We start from the raw sequence: 24,603 nt of genomic DNA on the forward strand, positions 1-24,603 counted from the left end.
AATTCGTGGCGAACCGCATCAAACCAGTCAAAACACTGATTACCCCCAAAAAAGTGAACTTGCTTCTGGTTATTTGTGTGTGCCGGAGGGCTGATAGCTCCCGCCTGGCATCATGCGCAGACAGACGCAAAATTACTCCGCCAGAGTGACAAGTTTCAGTTTTTTTCCACGAACGCACCATGTTGCAGGACATGAAAGAAATGTGCTTTGGCTCTAGTGCTCGCGTCATACGTGACCTCTGGCGAAATATGAGCCGTCAACACCACGGCCGCGGCGATGTACCGCAGTTTTCCTGCCACTCTCATCCAGCTACGACGCCGGCGACAGCTGCAGTCCGCCGGCAACTTCGTTGCTGCGAGCATGGAGGCTCCAGACGGCGCCAGGAGCATAGGAAAAGGTAAGCTACCGGCTGGTTTTAATTGAACTTTCCCCATTTGACACGTTATAACACGGAAACTAATTACCGTACGAGTACCAAACTTGGCAGCATTGATGTCCAGGATATGGGGTGCACGATTTCCGTGCGTCACAGCGCCACCGTCCAGTTCCAACTGTGGTCACCAGGTGCCGTGATCAGTCATCGTAATTCATAATCTCTCGCACCTAACTAGTCGCAGTGCACTTGTTGACGTGTCAACATGAGCTTGGACAAACGTGTGTGTGTGTGTGTGTGTGTGAAATGTTATGGGACTTAACTGCTAAGGTCATCAGTCTCTAAGCTTACACACTACATAACCTAAATTATTCTAAGGACAAACACACACACCCATGCCCGAGGGAGGACTCGAACCTCCGCCGGGACCAGCCGCGCAGTCCATGACTGCAGCGTCTTAGACCGCTCGGCTAATCCCGCGCGGCGTTGGACAAGCGGAGCAGGGCATTATTGGCGAAGCTCTATTATCAAAACAACAGTAATGCTGCAGCTGCATTTGGAGAATATCGCTGGTTGAAAGGATTACGGGAGGGGTCGCTTTCTCCACCTGCTGTGCGGAGCATGATGAAGTTCGAATCAACTGGACAACTGGGCGTCGCTCCGGGAAGAGGTCGAACAACGGTTGCACCACAGAGGGTTGATGAAATCGCTGTTGCTATGCCAGATAACGCTGCGCGCAATTCCCGATTGTCAAGCAGTGCGCGTGCTGCGTCACAGTAGTGGAACATCCCGTGGTCCACTGGACGGAAGGTGCTACGAACCATTCTCAAATGGTATTTGTACAAGATCCATATCGTACAGCAGCTTGCACAGCAGGACGCACAACGACGTGTTGACTTCGCTCTCTACTTTCTTGCAAGGATTGGAGTTGACAATGGGTGGTTCTGGACCATCCTACGGACAGACGAAATTCATTTTTCGCTGATGGTTGAGATGAACACAGAATTGTCGAGTGTGGGGAGAACTTGGCGTCGCTCCGGGAAGAGTGCAACCACAGGCGGTTGATGAAATCGCTGCTGCTGTGGTAGACAGCGCTTTACACATTTCGCAACCGTCAGGCAGTGCGCTTGCTGTGTCACGACAGTTGAACATCTCGTGGTCTACTGTACAGAAGGTGCTTCGAACCATTCTCAAATGTTATCCGTACAAGATCCATGTAGCTTGCACTACAGGACTCACAACAATAGGTTGTCTGGCAGAAAATCCAAAGAGATTCTGGTCATACATAAAACACACCAGTGGCAAGACGCAATCAGTACCTACACTGTGCGATAACAACGGTGAAGTCACTGATGACAGTGCCACTAAAGCAGAGTTATTAAACACGGTTTTCCGAAACTCTTTCACTAAAGAAGACGAAGTAAATATTCCTGAATTCCAGTCAAGAACAACAGCCAAGATGAGAAACATAAATCACTTGGTCCAGATTGTATTCCAGTCAGGTTCCTTTCAGAGTATGCTGATACAATAGCTCCATATTTAGCAATTATATACAACCGCTCTCTCGCAGAAAGTTCCGTACCTAAAGACTGAAAAATTGCTCAAGTCATACCAATACCTGTGGTGTGCGTACTGTAAGACCTTAGGTACACACACACCATCAGATTATTTGACTTGTCGCTCTAACGAAGTAGGCGAGTGCCAGCAATATGTCTCGTGGTCTTATCGTGGCGTGTTTATCTTCTGCCGTTGGGTCAGACGATAGAAATGCCACTTGCACGCTTAGAGTAGCAGATTGACGGCGACCAACTCTAAACAGAACTTGATGAATTTTCACACGCATTTATTATTTCCATTTAAATAATAACAAGCATAAAAATTACTTAACTTGGTTCTGAGTGCTATTTACAATGGACAATCTGAAGTTCCTTTGGTATTGGTACGCTAATCTTATTCTCACATATATCTCTGATACCTGACAATGTGTCTATACATTTATCTTCATGGCTATGTACAGGAATATGGTAATCTTATTAGGCGCAGACTGAAACTTGACTATAGACTGGTACAGGCAAATGTAGACTGGTGCAGACAAATGCAGATTGACTAATCGGAGGTCTGTACACTCGTTATAATACCTCGCGCATTCATGTATCACTGCGCGAGTGTGATCCGCGAGGAGAAAAGGTTCTACGTTAGCATCAATTTCATTGGCTGCGTTGCATATTAATACGCGGATCGGCGGAAGCAGAATTTGGTCCGCCTCTATGGCAGCGCCATCTCGTAGTGCGGAGACGGACGAGCGCTGCGCCTGCGCTGTTGTGCTTAGCGGGGCGCGCTCTAGTGGGAAAGTTGTGTACGCGCTGACTACGCGGAACTATGTACACAACAATACCCAAAAAGGGAAATAGGAGTAATCCGCTGAATTTAGGCCCATATTACTAACTTCGATTTGCAGCAGGGTTTCGGAAGGTAAGGTCTTATGGCTGAGGTCATCGGTCCCTAAGCCTACACGCTACTGAATCTGACTGAAACTAACCTACGCTATGGACAACACACACACACACACCCATGCCCGAGGGAGGACTCGAACCTCCGACGTGGGGAGCCGCACGGACCGTCTTCTAACCAAACTGCGTGCCTATGGAATACTGCCTCAGTTGTGCGACTGGATTCGTGATTTCCTGTCAGAAAGGTCACAGTTCGTAGTAATAGACGGAAAGTCATCGAGTGAAACAGAAGTAATATCCGGCGTTCCCCAAGGAAGTGTTATAGGCCCTCTATTTTTCCTGATCTATATTAACGACAAATGAGACAATTTGAGTAGTCCTATTACATTGTTTGCACATGATGTTGTCATTTACAATCTTGTAAATTCATCAGATGGCCAAAACGAATTGCAAAATGATTTAGATAAGATACCTGTATGGTGTGAAAAGTGGCAATTGATCATGAATAAAGAAAAGTGTGAAGTTATTCACATGGGTACTGAAAGAAATTCGCTAAATTTCGATTGCGCGATAAGTCACACAAATCTTAAGGCTGTAAATTCAACTAAACACTTAGAGACTACAATTACAAATAACTTAAATTGGAACGATCACATAGATAATGTTGTGGGTAGAGCAAAACAAAGACTGCGATTCATTGGCAGAAAGAACATGCAACAGGTCTACTAAAGAGACTGCTTACACCACGCTTGTCCGCCCTATTCTGGAGTATTGCCGCGCGGTGTGGGACCCGCATCAGGTGGGACTGACGGATGACATTGAAAAAGTTCAAAGAAGGGCGGCTCGCTCCGTACTATCGCGAAATAGGGAAGATAGTGCCACAGACATTATACGTGAATTGGAGTGTCAATCATTAAAACAAAGACGGTGTTCTTTGCGACGAGATCTTCTCATGAAATTTCAATCACCAGTTTTCTTCTCTGATTGCGAAAACATTCTGTTGGCACCGACGTACATAGGGAGAAATGATCATCACGATAAAATAAGAGAAATCAGGGCTCGCACAGAAAAATTTAAGTGCTCATTTTTCCCGCGCGCCGTTCGAGAGTGGAACGGTAGAGAGACAGCTTGAAGGTGGTTCATTGAACCGTCTGCCAGGCACTTTATTGTGAATAGCAGAGTAATCTCGTGGACGTAGACGTAGAAGTTGACTTCACTCTCCACTTTCTCGCGAGGACTGAAGTTCAGGAGGGCTGGCCCTGGACCATCCTATCGACAGACGAAGCTTATTTTTCTCTGGCAGATGAGGTGAACACACACAACTGCCGAGTGTGGGTGTCTTCACCTCCAGTCACTGTGCGTGAAGTTCCTCTTTATGGTGAACATGTCAGAGTACGGTGTGACTTCACGGCTACTTTCATCATTGCCCCCATTCTTTTTGGCGCTCCTCCTACCTGAAGGACAGTGTTTACCACGGGAACATTCAAACATGTGCTGAACAGAAGCGCAGCATATCAAGAGAGGTAGCCAGCACACACACGGACATGCTTCGTTCTGCTGTGCAGAATGCATTCCTGCGCTTTCAGACTCTTCTGATCACTGATGGACGCTATACTGAGCCCCTTTTGCAGCAGTAATGGTACCGGTATGTAATGGTGCGATGTACCGTAGCAGCACATTAAAAGTGTTTCAATTGAATTAGTCTGCGTTATTTCTCTTCCCCATGTCCTTGTTATTAATGCTGCCAAGTCTGGTACTCGTACGATAATTAGCGTTCGTGTTATAATGTGTTAAGTAGGGAAAGTTTATTTATAACCACCCGGTATATGCATACCGGTGTAGCGACTCTGCTTCTTTCCATATTCTCCCAATGCTCATTCAGCTCATATAAAATGGTCCATTCTCAGCAGTAGTGCCGGCCGAAGTGGCCGCGCGGTTCTGGCGCTGCAGTCTGGAACCGCGAGACCGCTACGGTCGCAGGTTCGAATCCTGCCTCGGGCATGGATGTGGGTGATGTCCTTAGGTTAGTTAGGTTTAACTAGTTCTAAGTTCTAGGGGACTAATGACCTCAGCAGTTGAGTCCAATAGTGCTCAGAGCCATGTGAACCATTTTTTTCAGCAGTAGTGCTTCAGCTCTCTTGCCATCAATACTAGGTATACGCTGAGTCGGCAAAGATCGTGTGATACCTCCTAATATCGCGTCGGATCTCATTATGCCCGGCGTAGCACAACATCACGACGTGGCATGGACTCAACAAGTCGTTGGAAGTCCCCTGCAGAAATATAGACGTCCATAATTGCGAAAGTGTTGCCGGTGCGTGATTTTCTGCACGAACTGACCTCCAATTATGTCCATTAAATGTTCGATGGGATTCATGTCGGGTGATCTGGATGGTCAGATCATTCTGTCGAAATGTCTAGAATGTTGGCGACATTCATGGCACTGCCAGCGGCAGCCCCATAACGGGTAATCAATTCGAGGACATCCCGAATCTCAGAGCCGGAGCGCACGAGGAGGAGGAGGTCATCTGCATATGCCCGACAGCGAAAACTGTGTTGGCATAGGGTGAGGCCAGAGAGCTTGGTCGTCAAGCCCCCAATAAGGGGCTCAAGGGCAATAGCTTACAGGAGGGTAGAGAGGGGGCACCCCTGCCGTATCGAACGGCAGATAGGTACCGGCCCTGCTATACGTCCATTGACTAGGACACGTGAACTGGCACTGTCGTAAAGACGCCGGATGACGTCGAGAAACGGAGGGGGGATGCCCATTCGGGCTGCCACCGAAAACAGGAAACGATGTCGCACTTTATCGAAGGCGCTGTCGAAGTCTATAGCGACGACCGCTGCCCGGAGCCTGCAGGCCGCCGCCATCGCAATTAAGTCGCGGCATTCCCCTGTGGCAGTCTGTATGTTAACCTGTCCGCCAGGCGTCGTTTGCTCTGGCGAGAGGATATGAGGGAGTGTAGTTCGGAGCCGCATTGCCAGTAAGCGCGCGAAAATCTTGTAATCGGCATTGAGGAGGGTGAGCGGTCTGTAACTCGTGACCATCGAACCACGGGCTGGTTTGTGGACTGGTATAATGAAGCCCTCAGCAAAGGCGGGTGGGATTGCTTGGTCAAATGTTATCAGTTCTTGATACATAGTCGTCCACCGTGGGGCCATGAGGCCCCGAAAGGTACGGTAAAACTCAATCGGTAAGCCGTCAATGCTGGGCGATCTGTTGACTGCACCCTTGGCGTTTGCGTTGTTGACTTCGTCTAGCGTGACCGCCAATGTCAAAGCATCCGCCTCCGTGTGGGGGAGGGTGCGCGTGACGTAATGCAAAATGGAGTCATCTGTTGCAGTTTCAGCGTCGTCATCACTATAAGTACGACGGTAGTGCTCGACGAATGCGCGGACGATGTCATTCTGAGTGGTCACCTGCGTTCCATGAGGCGTGGTCAGAGTGCTGATGATCTGCCGACGACGCCTTCGTTTGTCGGACACTATATCATGCATGGATGGAATTTCTAAATCCGCGTGATCGTGGCGTCGCGTCCGTATCACGACCCCTTTCAGTTTCCGGCGTGCCAGCGCAATTATATTCGCCATAGTTCTTTGCCGTTCCAACTGATTGTCCGTGGTTGGCGGTTGAGCATCCAGATCTCGGAGAATCGCGTAATAGAAGTCAACAGTGGTGCGATGCCAGTCGGCCATGTCCTTCCCGTATCTCATCAGTGTCCTCCGGATCGCCGGCTTGGCACAGTCCAACCACCATGTCAATGTCGAGTGGTAGGGGGAAGGCGTCGTTCGCAGGCTGTCCACGTTTCAGTGACTTGTTGGCGACACGCCAGGTCATGCAAGTGTGAGGTATTGAGTTTCCATGGCGCACGGCTGTGCCATACTGATTGCGGCGGAAGGAGGACCGTACAGATGTAAGCGCAATGGTCGGAAAAGGCCAGCGGCCAGCGTTCGGCGCCCCGCATCGCAGATCTAAGAGTTTGTGAGACATATATCCTGTCTAGTCGGCTTGCGAAATGACTTGTAAGAAAGGTATGGCCAGAAAGGTCGCCGTGTTGTACTTCCCAGGTATCGTGAAGCAGGAGGCCTCGCACCACTATACGTAGCTCCTGGCATGTAGTATAGTGGGGAATCTGATCTTTAGGATGCAGAACGCAGTTAAAATCACCTCCTAGTAGGCAATGGTCATAACGTCCTAAAAACAGGGGAGCGATTTCCTCGGAATAAGACTGGGCTCTTTCATGCCGTCGGTCGGTGCCTGAGGGAGCGTTGACATTAATGATGCGTGTTCCCATGGCAGTGAGTGCCATGCCCCGAGCTGATGGAAGGAAGGCGACATCGGTCACAGAAATCCCGTGGCGGACGTAGATGGCCACCCCGCGGCCCATAGGATCACTCGCGGGGGTGTGGGCGGTACAGCCATTGATATCCGGGAGACTAGCCAAGTGAACTTCCTGCAGAAGGGCGAAATCAATATCCGAAGCCCAGAACATTTCCTGCATAAGGCGGATTTTCACCCTGGAACGGGTGTTGTTGGTGTTGATGGTTGCTATCCGGTAGGCCTGGTGTCGGGTTGCTGGAGGCTGGTCCACTCCGCCGTCCGCGCAAGGGTGTCGCCCCGGAACATTATCCCGCTGGCCCGCAGGGGAGTCTGGGGAGAGTATGATTAGTGGTGCGGCCGTGACGGCGCAGGGTCCCGTAACGGGTCCTGCTCCGTGACCTCCTCCTCGTGCCACGCCGTGGAAACGGAAACTGGTGTATCGTCCATTTTGTCTGCAGAAGATGTTGTAATTGTGCGTGGTGTAGTGTCGCCTGTGATACGTTCATGATTTAGTTCAGCGTCAGCACGGGGCGCAGGCACACCGATAGATGTCTCCGCGCTCATAGCGTCTTCGTCCGCAGTAGCGGGTTCTGAGGCCTCGTGCTGGTCGACGGTTGCGTCCTCCTCGACTTGTAACGTCTCCTCTTGGCCGGAAACGGTGCGACGTCTTCGCTTGCGACGTTTCGGGGAACGTTGTTTCCTTGTGCGACCCTCCGTGTCCGACGATGGAAGGGAGTCGCGTCGCTCTGGCAGGAAGGCCGCTGTAGGAACGATGAGCGAGTCGATCTCCATCGTGTTTCCGAGATCAGGGTCAGCGTCTGATTGCGCCGGCATCTTCGGAGCGGCGTCAATGGCCGGCCGAGGCGGCGGGTCGTCCGAGGCGCTCTCCGTCGGTGTCTGGTCGGGCTCGTTGGTGGCGTCGTTTGTGGTGACCGGGCGACGTTGCAAAGTGGTAGGAGAAGCCAGAGCAGCGGCATGGGTCACCGGTAGCACTGTAGGTTGCGACGTGGGTGGTTCTTCGGCAGCTGGAAGTTGTGTAATACGCCATTGTAGGCATTCGGATCTAAGGTGGCCTTTTTTGCCGCACCCGGAACAGGTCCGAGGCTGGCCGTCGTATATAATTATTGCACGGCATCCGCCGATCTGTAAGTAGGACGGGACGTGGCTTCGGAGATCTATGGTGACCTGTCGGACCCCGTTTAGGACAGGATACGTCCGAAACTGTGTCCACTTCTCCGCAGTGGGGCCGTGGACTGTGCCGTATGAGCGTAGTGCCGCGTCGACTTCCTCAGCTGGAAGTTCGAATGGCAATTCGAAAATGCGTATCGTTCGCATACCTAAGCCTGCGTGGTCGACGGTTACCTCCCCCACATTGCCATCAGCGTGACAGAAGCGGAGCCCCTGTTTGGTCTCACGTAGTATGCGTTCGCACGCCGCGTCGTTAATGATTTTCACATAGACCGTGCTGCTCACGATGGACAAATGTATGCCGATAATATCGGTCGCCGGGATCTTCACTTCCTCTCGCAGAAAACGCTCCACCTCGAGTGCTTTGGGTCGGGCATAATCGTTGCAGAAAGTAAATCGGAGTGTTGATTTACGGTAACGGTTCGCCATGGATCGTACAAGGTAAGCCGTCAGAAAGTAAACAAGGCGAGCTCGCGCGCCGCACGAAGTCAACACGTACGCGTCCGCTCTGTTGGCCTGCCGAAGGCAGACTGCATCTGGGCCACCGAGGGCACACGTAACAGTGTGACTGCAGGGACTATCTCTCGCACGCCTCCTGCGAGACCCTCATTCTCACCTTATATGTCCACACACTACATTCGTAGTGTCCCTACCCAACATACTCATAACTCGTGGAAGACATTCTTACCAAGTCTCGTAAGAGTTTGGGTAATACGCGTGCATCCGCACAGAAGAGGAAGGTCATGGCCGGTATTACCAGAACCTGTAATATTATTGGGATTTACGTAGTATGAAAGCTGTGAGTACCCTTGGAAAGGCATTCACCTATCTGTATATTAAATGATCAACTTATGAGATGAGACCTATTCTTTGAAAGACGTTTGTTTTATATAATTTACGTAACTGTAAAGATGCGCATCTAGCGCGGACGCTAATACATCGATTGCGCAGTCAAAGTCCGCTTCGATCTAAATAAAAGATGACAGTAAAAAACTTTTGTAGATCTTCAGATTTTAATGTACTTCTGCTTGTAATGGGAAAGCGTAAAGAAGGTCGACTTTAAGCTATAAAAGTGAGCGGCCTTGCCAGCGTGCAGACAACATTATTAATTAATAAAATTCAAGTAATTTATGTTCGAAACTGTAAATCGACAAGTTGTTATTATGAAGGCGTTGAACAGTGCAAGAATTGTCTTTAACGAAGGAGAAAAGTAATGACTGTAATTTGTGACAAAAACGTGAACCAAGGAGACAGCACAGGGCAGGCTGAAATCTGATCGCACCATACAGTTAGAAAAGTACTTACGTACGTAAGTTATACTGTTTATAAATAAGCCCTAATTTGCTAGTGAGAATTGTTTGAATATATTTAGTGTTTACCGGATTTCTTATTCTATTCTTTTCCTTTATTTTTTTTACCTCCATGTCATATTATTTTTGTAAATATCAAACAGCCTTTACAACAGCAGAGAATACTGCGGCATCCTGGTCGTAGACAGAAGGCCGCTCCTTGTCTTCTATACAACTCATAGCTGCCCCATTTATTAATGATTTCATTTACAAATGCAATTTTTTTATTGTTCATTGTGAAAGGCCCCTTAGGTGATTATAAATTTCATACTGATTACGTAAAGAAATCTGGGTTATTCTTTTCCAAATAATAGAAGCCTTTGCGTAATCAAAAACTAGTCTCCTTCTGACAACGATCAGGAGCCGACCAGAAGACGGACGTCTTCGACCGCTTTCGTGTCTCCTGTGGCAAAGCTGTGCCAAACTGGGAACACGACATTCTAGTATGAAACACTATATATATATATATATATATATATATATATATATATATATATATATATATATATATATATATATAAGATTTAAATTGAAAGAATTGAAATATATTTAACTCATTTAGTTTTTTCTTTTATCATACTAGAAACTATGTACTTATGTGGATATGGTGTCTGTTCTTTAGGACATGTCCGACACTACGATTGTAGTATGTGGACATATAAGGTGAGAATGTGGGTCTCGCGGGAGGCGTGCGCGAGATAGTCCCTGCAGTCGCACTGTCCTCTGAGCCTTCGGTGGCTCAGAGGGATAGAACTTGTGCCATGTGAGTAGGAGATCCCGGGTTCGAGTCCCGGTTGGGGAAAACGTTTTCCCCTGTCCCCGTTGATATATATAAACGCCCGCCAGCAGCTTAAGGTATTGATATATAATTCTAATTTCGTTCTAGACGGCTGCACGTCATCAATGGTGTGTGTTCTTTCAGACATGGTGATGGAAAACAGACGAAGAACATTAGATGAAATCAGCAAAACTTTATATATCAGTCATGATTCAGCGTATCCTGTCTTACAAAAAAGTTGAATTTTCGGATAGTGTGTGCAAGATGGATACCGAAAGAACTGTCAGCTCAGCGTAAGGCGCAAAGGATGGACATCTCTCATAAACATTTGCCCCATTATCATAGCGAGGGAGATGGATTTTTACAGGAAATCGTTACTATAGACGAAACGCGGGTGCATAGTCACGAACCGAAAAGTAAGGCTGCGAACATGATGTGGAAACACCCATCATCATCAGACGTTAAGAAATTTAAATTTCAACCAACGGCTGGTAAGATTATCTAACACTATTCTGGTGCATGGAAGGTGTGGTAGCCGTTCATTTCACCCCTAGACCACAAACTATGTACGGTGAGAATTATTGTGATGTGTTGCGAACTAAACTGAATCCAGCAATTAGATCCAAACGTCACGGAAAGCTACGAAAAGGCGTCATCCTGCAGCATGATAACGCTCGGCCACATTCTGCAAACGGACGGCTGAAACAGCAAAGGAGTTGGGATTCAAACTGTTGGAACACCCGTCCGTCCAGACAAGGCTCCAAGCGATTTCCGTATTTTTGGACCATTGATGGAAGAGCCCAGAGGAAGAAGATTTGCAACCGATGCAGAAGTCATTTACGCGGTGCAAAATTGGTTACAGATGCAACCAGAGAACTTTTTCCGACGGAATCGAAAAATTTACGAAACGCCGTATAAATGGCAGATATTCTTCCGACCAGTAGACGTGAACGTTTAATTTGCTGACAGTATAGTTAAAACGTGTTGTCTACTTCATAACTATGTGACGATTGTTGACGATTGCAACTTTGAGGACACTCGACGGACAAGTATTTCTGCATGCGGAACTAGAGGAGACACAAGCGGAAAATTGGTCAGAGACCCCTTTGCAGACTAGTTCTGTTCTAGGAACAGCTGCACAGATTAAATCTTAAGAGGTTGTCCTAAATGAAATTTTAACAGCAACTTTGCTCTAAATACATGTGAAGTAATAAATAAAACATTTTATATAAACGTGAGTGACCGGAGCAACAGCTAACAAGCTATACCTGTGTAACAGTTTTTACTGTTTCTGTTGAGCAAAAAAAAAAAAAAAAAAAAAAAAAAAAAAAAAAAAAAAAAAAAAAAAAAAAAAAAAAAAAAAAAAAAAAAAATTGCTCTGAGCACTATGGGACTTAACATCTGAGGTCATCAGTCCCCTAGAACTTAGAACTATTAAACCTAACTAACCTAAGGACATCACACACATCCATGCCCGAGGCGGGATTCAAACCTGCGACCGTAACGGTCGTGCGGTTCCGGACTGTAGCGCCTAGAACCGCTCGGCCACCCCGGCCCTTTATTCCATATTTTCTACTCTCTGACTTGAGCTCCTTAGCTCATGATGAATGTTTATCATTTTAACGTGATGTAATTTATGTGACTTCATTCTGAAAAAGATACCCTTTGTGGTATTGAAACCTGCTCAACGTTTTACGTTAAACTTATGCAACTAGTCGGCTGTATACTTTGTATATTGAACATTTTATGTAGTGTTCGTGTTTACAAAATGAATTTCTTTCTTCCAGTTCCATTTTTACCCACTACTCCCCAATGCGTGCCATGGTAATTGTTTGCCACGACTCCAAACTTCTGTATTTATAATATGGACACTATATACGATTTCGCAATTCCACAAGGAAGAGCTGTGTCGGCGTAACTCCATGCTGCACGTCATAACAGCGTTGTGGCCGGGAGTGGGCGATAGATTAAACGGTGCATGAAAAGCTGCTTGTGTGGGCACTCAGGCAGTTGGAATTCCAACGGAGATATTGGCCGCGGTGCAGTCTGCTGTCTGCTGCGTGCGAACTTGGAAGCGGGCCGAGCCCGTGCAGCAGCCGTGGGGATCCCACTTACGGATGGCTGTGATCGGTGAAACAACCGGTTTTCGGTTATATCGGTCTATTTCAACGTCACTTTAACTTGAGTGTTAAAACCGCTCAAAACAATCGGTTTCTGAAACAACCAATTTTCGGTTTTTTATTGCTGTTATTTCATGTAGTATACGAAGAAATCGAAAAAAGATTGAAAAATTTTGACTCCCTCACTTTCAAGATACATAAAACTAAAAAACTACATTAAATCGGCAAATAAATGAAAACTTAGTCTGCCCACCGTTCGCTGCTTTGGACGAAAAGCGATAAGTGGTTGATTACTACATTTAAAAAATGCCATTATTCCACTATTGATTCTACTGTTTTCAAACTCTGCTCAAAAATCAGCTTGTATTCGAGAATCATACCACCATTTGGGCATTAGGAATAGTGAATGCTAAAGGGTGAAAACTTAGGTCGAATAACACTGTTTTTCTTGTTAATTTGTCCGTTTTCAAGGGCTACAAGCAAATAAAGGCATATTAGGTAGACACAGAGAACAGATCAGCTACGCTCACTTGAATGAATTATTGAGTTATAAGTTTTCGCCTTATACGATGTCGCAAGATTGTTGTGACTCTTCTCATTCCTAATATTTTAAGGGAAATGGAGCATTTTACTTGATTGGCACCGAACTTCGTAAAATACTTCCAGACTAGCGATGGTGCCATTCTTTAATAGGGCACAACTAGTGTCCAAAGACGAAGGCATGAAACTACCATGCCGGCCGAAGTGACCGTGCGGTTAAAGGCGCTGCAGTCTGGAACCGCAAGACCGCTACGGTCGCAGGTTCGAATCCTGCCTCGGGCATGGATGTTTGTGATGTCCTTAGGTTAGTTAGGTTTAACTAGTTCTAAGTTCTAGGGGACTAATGGCCTCAGCAGTTGAGTCCCATAGCGCTCAGAGCCATTTGAACCATTTGAAACTACCATATAGATCAAATGGGGCAAGTCTCACACACTGCGTGCACACTCATACCCTCCAATTGGCCATGCTAAATGGTAATAGGTTCAGTATTGTCTCAGAAATCCTGTACCACTTCTTATGCTATGCGTTTGTTCCTCGTTTCTGTCGGCATTCTTTTTAAAATAGCACTGATCGCTTTTCCCATTTTCTATAATAACGCAATATTTCAAAGCAATGGTAATTTTACGAATAAAAATTACTGTTTTTTTTAAAAAAAAGTTCATTTAAAAACCAAAAAATGCTCGCGCTGCTGCTACAGCTAATCGATATTTCGCTTTTTACCCGGTTATTAGTAAAAAACGGAAACCGCACGTGGTAACCGAGATCAAACAAAATTGGAATTATATATTAATACATTCAGCTGCTGACGGGCATTGATATATATCAACGGGGACAGATGAAAATGGGTGCTCCAACCGGGACTCGAACCTGGGATCTCCTGCTTACATGGCAGACGCTCTAACCATCTTTTTTTTTTTTTTTTTTTTGCATTTTATTCGTTGTTGATCGTTGTGTTTGATCGTTGCGGACGTCACATGACAGCCTTGAGTTCGTTTGTTGATCTTTCCACTCAGTTTTTTTATTACAGAGGCCAACCAGCTCTCATCCATCTGAGCCACCGAGGGCACAGAGGATAGCGCGACTGCAGGGACTATCTCGTACACGCCTCCCGCGACACCACATTCTCGCCGCATATGCCCACACACTTCATTCGTAGTGTCCCTGCCCCACACACTCATTACGCGTGGAAGACATTCTTACCAAGTCTCGTAAGAGTTCGGGTAGTATGTGTGGATCCGCACAGAAGAAGGTCATGGCCGGTATTGCCAGAACTATATACTTATGTGGATATGGTGTCAGTTCTTTCGGACTGTCCGAAAGAACAGACACCATATCCATACAAGTAAATAGAGATCAAACAAATAACGAAAAACACCGATTATTCAGAACTTAATACCAGTATCGATTTTAATCAGTCGGGTATTCCTATCCCTAATTTCAATTTTGTGTGACCACTTCAAGTGTGGTGAATCTGTAAAGGAAACCGCTTACAAGACGCTAGTGCTACCGATTCTAGAATATTGTTCCAGCGTTTGAACTACGCACGACAACAGACACTGAACGAATATAGAGACGCGTTGCAAGGATCGCAACGGGTCGGTATCGTCTACATGAAAGTTTGACGGAAATGCCAAGGGAACTTTCAGACGCCGTCGGGAAAAATTGCAACACAGTCAAGGACTGTGTTCGGTGGCACCAAGGTATAATATGTGCATGTTGAGAGGGTGTAGTGTTGGCGCTTCATTTGTCACCTTCATCTGTGAGACAAAGCAGCTGAAGAGACCCGTCTGTGGACGCACTGGTTTGGCTCTGCAGGCAGTAACAGTGCTGAGCTTGCAGGCGAACAATGTTTACAGCATTCACTCTAGGCTACAACTGCGCCCCACCGACGTGTACGTACTACTGTTGAACAGTTTCAACCATCTGAATGGGTCCGCATTGTAGGTCTGCGAGAAGCTGGATGTACAGCCGTGGACAAAACGAGCGAGACCTCTCCCCTTTTCGTTATACTGATCCGCACAGCTTTAAAGTCTGCTACACAGCATAACAGGGAAGGCGACGAAGTGCTACCAACATACTCTGCACAGGCGTGAAAATGACGAACTATCCAAAATTTGTCAGACTGTTTTCAATCATATGTAAGACTATACGAGGGTTTGGAACTTAAATAGTGGTAACTATTTATTCACAACCGATACAAAAGAGTTACATGTTTGCACCTGTTACTGTCCTTCAAAGTAGTCACCAGCGTTGTGTAGAACTCGTTGCGTTACTCGCTAATAACAGTATTTTGTTATTTCGATAAACATCCCGCATGGTTGATAGTCACATAAGCGGTGACATAAAGGTAGAAAATTCATGTTTTAGAGTCCAGAAAGCTCTATGCAACAGAACTGCAGATCATTTTGCCATTTTCATTGCGAAATTGCCGGCTTATTCATGTCTGGGGTAATAATAGAAGGCTGTTTGCCTGGGTTGTCTGCTAGCGTAGTGAAAGGTGTTAGCTGCTGCAAGGGAGATCTGGTTTGTTTTCGGTTCTAATCTCGATGGAGGCAGCAATTTTAAAAAAGTCTCGCGCCCCCAATACTTTTTATTGCTACTTTTATTCTGTACTGGCGCCCTGTGGACGTCGATACGAAACTCTTGTAGAATTTCATACTTGTTACTGCCTTCCTAATTGAATTGACTTACGTGTGGCACTGAATGATTTTAAACTGAATTTCGTTATGAATCTTCACGCATTGCTAAATTTGCACACTTTCATGGTAGGTCAGCAACGGTAATCCAGTATGACTGGTCTAAAAGTTGACACAAACCGTTTCGCGGCCGAATGCGCAAAATATTTTGCTAATTCGTAACGATCTGGGCTACTTTGTCTTACTAGAACAGTTGTGTTATCTCGATAAGCTGAAATTCATTTTTATTAGTACAGTTCATACTAATTAGCGTTTCTTCTTTCATTTATATCTTAAATTTACGTGTTGTGTTTAAGACACTAATCAGCATTAATATAGCCTTACACATGATTGAAAGCAGTCTGACAAAGTTCGGATAGTTTGTCAGTTTCACGCCTATGCATAGTATGTTGGTAGCACTTCGTCGCCTTGCCTGTTATGCTGTGTAGCAGACTTTAAAGCTGTGCGGATCAGCATAACGAAAAGGCGAGGGGTCTCGCTCGTTTTGTCCACGACTGTACGTATCGACGGATTGCTGCACATGATGGACACAACGTGTGTTGAAAGGTGGCTACACTGAGCCACAGCGCCAGAGAGTTTTGTTTCGCCGCCTCCACTGGCAGTGATTATTGAGAAGTAGCGGAGTGCAGTGCTTGTTGAGAACTCGTAGCAGAGAGTGCTCGCTGAGATGTCGTAGTGAAAGGTTTTTGTCGAGAAGTTGTAGTGGAGAGTGGTTGTTCCATGTTTTATGCAGTTGTTTGATGGGATAAGATGATATTGTAACGATCAGAGTGCTTTTCGTCAATATATATGAAGGTAAAAGAAAAAAAAATTTCCTTTTCTTTTTATTATTTCAATGTCCTGAATAATGCGTCATTACAGGTTCAGTCAACAAAGCATCTGGCTTGTGTTCTTGTATTAGAGTGTAATTCTGGTTTTCTTGCGCAATTATAGGATTTCTATTTTTCTTAATTACTTCAGTATAAATGGTACTTAAAATTTCTCGTCTTATTGAAGAAGAGCCGTGCCAGATGTGTACGTTGAGTCATACTTCCACACACAGAACAGTTATACTTGTGCTTTGGTTTCGCAGGTTTTATAGTTGCTGGGGACTTAATTGTGTTAACGAAAATTTTCATTTCGTTCTTTGTTTGTTGTTATATGCAGTCAGATTGCGTACAAAAACTAGTCAGGACCAACCGTTTACGAGACACAGCGTAATTGGACATACAGCTACTAAATCAAAAAATTAAAATTATTATACTGAAGTAATTAAAAAAAATAGAAATACTATAATTGCGCAAGAAAACCAGAATTACACTCTAATACAAGAACACAAGCCAGATGCTTTGTTGACTGAACCTGTAATGACGCATTATTTAAGACATTGAGATAATAAAAAGAAAGGAAAATTTTTTTTTCTTTTACCTTCATATATATTGACGAAAAGCACTCTGATCGTTACAATATCATCTTATCCCATCAAACAACTGCATAAAACATGGAACAACCACTCTCCACTACGACTTCTCGACAAAAACCTTTCACTACGACATCTCAGCGAGCACTCTCTACTACGAGTTATCAACAAGCACTGCACTCCGCTACTTCTCAATAATCACTGCCAGCGGAGACGGCGAAACAAAACTCTCTGGCGCTGTGGCTCAGTGTAGCCACCTTTCATATGCCCTTCCTCCACGGGCTAGAATTTGATGGTATTTTTGCCAGCATTGATGGTGAAAATACCACCAAATTCGTCAAAAAAAAAATACAGACAAAAATAAAAGATAATATTAATACGTAAACATCACATAATTAGACAAAATTTTGGCTTTGCACTGACCTTTCAATAACCTAATATATAAAATACAGTAGGCAATACAAATTCTTTCATACATGTGGCTTTACATAATAGTTTACACAATACACAAAAAATCAGTTTATACAAATGTTCACATGAAATACTTTTAATTATTCAAAAAAAAAAAAAAAAAGCAAAAACAAATAGTTGATAGTTCCAGCAGCAGCACCCAGCAATGGTCAACAGGTGCAAACACCAACAAGTGACATCATTTTAGTAAAAGCAGTTCCATCTGTGGCACCCAGTAATGTTGAACAGGTGCAGACAGCAAGAAGCAACATCATTTCAGTAGAAGCAGTCCATCAGTGGCAACCAGCAATGTTGAGCAGGTGCAGACAGCAACAAGTGACATTATTTCAGTAGAAGCAGTTCATCAGTTGCACCCAGTAATGTTCAGCAGGTGCAGACAGCAACAAGTGACATTATTTCAGAAGAAGCAGTTCCATCTGTGGCACCCAGCAATGTTGAACAGGTACACACAGCAACAAGTCACATTTCTCAGCAGAAGCAGTTCCATTAGTGGCACCCAGCAATGTTGAACAGGTGCAGACACCAACAAGTCACATTTCTCAGCAGAAGCAGTTCCATTAGTGGCACCCAGCAATGTTGAACAAGTGCAGACACCAACAAGTGACTTCATTTCGGTAGAAGCAGTCCATCAGTTGCACCTAGCAATGATGAGCAGGTCCAGAGAGCAGTCCATAATATTCACTATCACTGATCACACTGTTCATCAGAGTTTATAAGCAGAAATTAAACATGTCCTAGTGGCACCAATCATGTAGAAAAAGTACAAGTAACAGTCCATAATATTCACTATCCTAATCACACAGTTCATCAGCAGAAATTAATCATTTCTAAGTGGCACCAATTATGCTGAAAAAGTGCAGGTAACAGTCCATAATATTCACTATCACTAATCACACAGTTCATCAGCAGAAATTAAACATTTCTAAGTGTCACACATCAATGTTGAACAAGTGCAGGTAACAGTTCATAATAGTCACCATCACTAATCAGACAGTTCAGGCATGAACAATAGTTTGAATGCACATACAAATGCTTTTACAAAAATTATTCTCAATGCTCTTACACTAAACATACAAATTCTAATAAACACACAAATGATATCAGATAATTGTCATATTAACTATTACAAATACTCAAATATCAGTAAACCTATAATATTTATGGGTGTCAGTGCAAGCCACTACAAACAAATAAAATAATATTTAGGAGATAGGTGGGTAGGATTAGGAAAGGAAAACACACAAAACACACTCACTCATCTTTCATCCACATTAAGTACTACTGTGTAATTGAATAGTGTTAACTGTGTAAATGCACTACAAACAAATAAAATAATATTTAGGAGATAGGTGGGTAGGATTAGGAAAGGAAAACACACAAAACACACTCACTCATCTTTCATCCACATTAAGTACTACTGTGTAATTGAATAGTGTTAACTGTGTAAATGCAATTCTGTCAAAATTTGATGTTCGACATGTGTATCAAGTAGTAGTGGCAGCAATGTATAACAGTCAATAATAGTTAGTCAACTTCATAGTCATCATGTCAAGACCAATGTTTGCCAAGCCAAATCAAAATGTACGGTTGCTGAACAACTGTCAGTGAGCCAAGATATGCAATTACTTCCTCTCTCAAAAAAAAAAAAAAAAATTATGTACTGCTTATTGATTTAACAAAGTGTGTGTAGACAATCTTCCTTCTACTTGAGTGTTCTAGTCTGCTATCTTCATCCTCCTTGTTCCATATAGACCAACAAAAAAATATGCACCTCACTTACTTTACCTCTTATCCACCAAAACTCCAATAATCATCAGCATCACATAATCTCAATACTTCAATAATACCTCTTACGTCGATACATATAAATCTTATCATCAATATCATTTACCTTACCTCATGTCCACAAAAACTCCTATAATCATCAACTTCATGTAATCTCAATACCTCAATAATACCTCTTCAATACGTCGACACATATAAACCTTATCGCCAATATCATTTCACTTCCATAACAACTCTTTCCTCTAGTCAGTCTCCTCGAACAAGTACAGATAAAATCCTAATGCAAACCTCATCATCCCATACAATCCGAATACACACTGTCAACACAAACCTCTGTGTAATCCTTCTGATCCAAATCTTCTACTCATTATAAATTATAAGATGGATTTTGGTTACCTTGTCCATCATTAAATAAAAGAAATGCATACATGACCTCTAACAGACTTAGTTCGAATAACTCTCAGTAATTAAGTACGATTACGGAGTGTGAATGATCATAATATTTCACAGTGTGTACACCACTTTAAGAATTATGGCAAACAGAAGCAAACATGTGGAGTATTTCTTGTGTCAAGTGTCACTTCCTATTTCAATTGCTCACGAAAAATGCAGTGTAATAACTGTCAATGGTCTAAACCTAGTTTTGGTATGTCATGTCGTTAGCTTCCTTCCTATTAGCATAAATTTATACAGCTTCCATAAAACCTCCAGCTCATGTGACTTCTATGAAGTTTCTTGTACTAATGTCGTTTATGTCGAATTAGAGCAGTTCATTTTCTTATCTTAAAAATATAAGGCACTGAGCATAAGCAAAACATGCAATAGCGAGTAAATATACCAGTAGAGAAATGAATGTCAACAAGTGGATGCAGCACAATTCTTGCAACGAGGCTCTGCCAAGCAAACAATCTATAATTAATACAATAGTGTGACCTAAACTCTATGTTTGTACACAGTATATCAGCATTTCTATATACCAAATTAAAGAGTAGTTATGACAACAAACAGAAATGAATAAATATGCAATCCATACGCATAGCAGTAAACATATATCTTACGTAATAAACAGGTCATTAGCATCATATCAGCATAAGCAAATAAATGTTCATATGTCATCTTAATAAGTAAACATGAAGGCGCAAGCAGATAAATCACAAAGTATAACTTACATACATAACCACAGTCAGCACAATTAATCAGGTGACAATTATAATTTAAATAAATAAGCACAGCAGACACATAATAAAAAAATATGACATCAGTGAAAAAGCATTGCATCCAAGCGATGCATAATATATACAAATAACAACCCTGTTCATTAATAAAACATTGACAAAAATCAGCAAATGTACGCAAGCACGTCGCTTCACAAGTAAATTCATAGAACATGAAATTAGCACAAAGTATGAATCACGTAATTGCGAGCAGCAAATTACGTCTAAAGTACGTACCTAAGTGGAAATATGTTACCTGAAAAAAAAAATTCAATTAATAGTTACCTTTTTAGTTTATTAGTTTCTTCTTGGAAATTACATTCTTTCTGAAATTTTCTCGATAGCAAGTCCTCTTAACGTCGGAGACACACAGAATTTACCTGAAATTCTTAAATATTTTATACAACCGTATCCTGAAAAATACTGAACATTAATAACATAATTCATCAAGTCACTATAGCTTTATACTGAATTTAATCGGAGAAATTAGACTGTGTATTTGTTTACGGCTGTCAGTGCATTCGCACTGAGCGCTCGATCAGCTGTAGGCGCGTGACGTAGGAAGCAATTGTTTGCGGTCAACGACTGCTTTGCGCGGCGCGCAGACTTGACTGTTGCTTTGAGTATATGCCGCCGCCAAAACACAGCGCGGTATCCTTGTATTCTCTGCATGTTTACATCTAGCTGTTAGTTTCTCAAAAGTATGTCATTCCACAAAAATTTTAACGTTTGATATATGATGTATTCCCTTAGAGCGTCGTGATTTAAGAGTTTCTGCTTCAACAGTGTTATCATGAATAAACTGACTAGATTTTTAAACGACCAGGACGCTTAGCTGATTTCTCTCTTCTAGCAGCCGCAGATGCAATATTTTGTAGAGCCAGGTTGACAACTTCAGAATGCCGCAGTTTCCGTGAAGGCGGAAAAGGAACGATTTCAGATATGCGATTTGTCGGTGCCTTGTTTTTTAATATCAGGATAGGCGGTAACGAAGTTGACTCATTAGGAAGTTCATTCAGAATGTTTTGAAAAATATGAAGATACTGATCCCACGTTCTGTGATTCTGATGACAATAAAGACGACACAATTTATTGATTTCCTTCATCCATCTCTCTGAAGCGTTAGATTGAGGGTGAAAAAGTGAAATGAAAATTGGTTTAATTTTACGACGCCGTAGAGCACGAAACCAAATTTTAGAACGAAACAGTGATCCATTATCTGATATAACCTTATCAACATAACCCACTTCTTTAAGAAAATGTTTGATGAAAGCATTAGATACTGAACGAGCTGTTGCTTTGCGTAAAGGTGTAAAACACTCATATTTTGATGTCAATTCCACTGCTAGGAAAATGTACGCAAAACCATTAGTAGAACGAACCACTGGACCGAACAAATCGACTGCAGCCATGTCCCTTAATTTCGCTGGAATGATAGGAAACAACGGTGCTCTGTGAGAAATTGTTGGCGGCTTAGCCTTTTGACATAATTTGCATTTGGCAAGAACAGATCGAATACGTTTTTCCATATTACTGAAGTAGCAATTTTCTCATAATTTATGAATGCATTTTCTGGGACCAAAGTGTGCATAACTGAAATGTGTGTACCAAATCAACTTATTAACCCACTCATCAGGAATACAAACTAACCAAACAAAGTTGTCGACCGATTTTCGTTTAAAAAGAATGTCATTGCGAACTAAATAGTGCTGTCTAATCGCTACGCTTTCCTTTCTCCGCCACTCCTCCTTAATGTCCTTCCAGATTGGATCCTTATTTTGCTCCTTAGCGATGTCCTGGAGCGAAGACGAAATAAAGTTCTCAAATATACATCAAACAATAATTGTTTTCTATGCAGTCCTCTTCAGCACTTTGTTTCAAACGCACAGGTGCACGGGATAAAGCATCAGCAACAATATTTGAAGAACCCTGTATGTAAACAATACTAAAATCAAATTCCTGTAGGTACAACGCCCATCGTGACAATCTGCCATGTGTTAATTTTGTCGACATAAGAAATTCCAGAGCTCGATGATCGGTGTAAACCTTAGTATGTCTGCCAAACAAAAATATGCGAAATTTTGTGAAAGCCAATACAACAGCCAAAGCTTCAAGTTCCGTAATCGAATAATTCTTTTCTGATTTAGAGAGAACACGATTTCCAAATGCAATAGTCTTCTGTACTACAACGCCGTTTTCTTCTATCTCTTGAAATAAATGTGCACCTAGGCCTTTGTATGATGAGTCCGTCGCCAAACAAAAATCTTTAGATAAGTCCGGATGTGAAAGAAGTGGAGCAGCAACTAAAGCATCACGAAGTTGTTCAAATTCTGATTGAGCTTCCTCATCCCAACGCCAATTAGAATTCTTTCCGGATAGTTCACATAAACGAGGTGTGGCGAAATCGTCCAATTTAACAAAGCGTCTAAGAAAATGACAGACACCAAGGAAACTACGAACATCGCGTTTTGTGGTAGGAACAGCATAATTACGAACAGCATCTAGTTTTTCTGGATCAGGAAGAATACCTTCTGTAGAAATAATGTGACCGAGAAATTTCACCTGAGAACGACCAAATTCAGATTTTTCCAAGTTCACTATAATGCCAACTCTTGCAAAAATACGTAATAATGAATCCAAAATTTTGTTGTGCTCACTCCAAGAACGTTTAGCAATAAGAATGTCGTCAACATATGAAGTAATATTGTCACGAAGATAAACAGGTAAAATTTCGTTTAAGCTACGAATGAATGCTGCTGAAGATACAGTAAGTCCAAACGGTAATTTCCGAAATCACATTTAGGTAAAATAGTCATATCAGGTTATTGTTTACTTACTCACTAGATAGATTGATAGTCGAAGAGTTGTTTTGACAGATGCAAAGAATAGTAAAAGAGTAGGCAGCGGTGCAGAAAACTAAAAGGGAAATAGCACCACTACAGCTCGGGGCCCTATGTACGCTACGGCACACATTCACTTAGTGTAGTGAATCCCCTGAGGACCTTAATAGCCGCACATAATTTCCAGTTTGTGACTTAGTGGCCAATTTGGCAGAAGCGCGTACGTAAATTGATCTAACCATGCACATGGATGTATGTCATTCTTAGAATTGCGAAAGATCTTAAATTTCCGAACAGTTAAGAAGTGTTTATAGTCGAAGTTTTCTCCTCGTGGCGACAAAGACCTACCGCGCCTGTCCGTGTCCCAATGTCGATTATTGTCAAGTTCGCGCGCCTGGCGCTCTCTTGTTGCTTCTCGTAAATGAAATAAATTACTTTCTTCAAACCCCTCTGCTATCTGTGATTCTAAATTTCTTCTACTGTCTTTTCCTACAATTTCGCCTTCGATTTGTTTGACTTGCTTTCGTAATGCCTCAACTTCCCTTTTAACGCGTTCATTAAATTTTCCCTGATTTTCAACATGCTTATTTATGTTCTGGTACTCTTCGGTTTCTGCAAATGGCAATGGTACTGTATCATCTGAATCTCTGTCCCCATTTAAACTAAGACTTGTCAATTTATCTGAAATCTCCTCAACTCTTTCCGATAAGTCACCTATTTTTTCTTTCTGTTTATTTACGTCTTCCGTAAGTGTCGCGACTCAGGTTTCAGTATTGACACATTTGGTAGTTAACTGTTCATATTGTTGTGTTAGATTATTTAATCTGTCATTTGGTACGGATTCCTCGATTCTCTCAAATATTTCCTCCTTATCGTGTGCACATTGTAAATTTAAATTTTTGTACTATCACGGGAACTTTTTCTTCCCGTTCTCTATCCTGTTCCTCTTGTCTAATTTCTGTTGAAATTAAACTATTATTGTGAGCATTCAAAATCGGTTGTACTTCTTCTCTAATTTCTTTCTTTGATTCATCTTTCATGTTTTTGAAACATGTCCCTATTCGTGAGCCTAACTGTGT

General features: G+C 43.1%; 1 protein-coding gene across 1 annotated transcript in view; it reads left to right on the forward strand.

Annotated features, from left to right (window-relative positions):
* The first annotated feature begins 295 nt into the window (after positions 1 to 295).
* LOC124612519 (peptidoglycan recognition protein 1-like) overlaps positions 296 to 24,603 on the forward strand; it is a 132,335-nt gene continuing 108,027 nt past the window's right edge. Inside the window, exon 1 of the mRNA XM_047140777.1 lies at positions 296 to 397. Coding sequence (XP_046996733.1) covers positions 361 to 397 — 37 coding nt within the window. The 5' untranslated portion in view covers positions 296 to 360. The remainder of the gene's footprint in view (positions 398 to 24,603) is intronic.

The sequence above is a fragment of the Schistocerca americana genome, chromosome 4 (genome assembly GCF_021461395.2).
Source record: "Schistocerca americana isolate TAMUIC-IGC-003095 chromosome 4, iqSchAmer2.1, whole genome shotgun sequence".
Classification (NCBI taxonomy): Eukaryota; Metazoa; Arthropoda; class Insecta; order Orthoptera; family Acrididae; genus Schistocerca; species Schistocerca americana.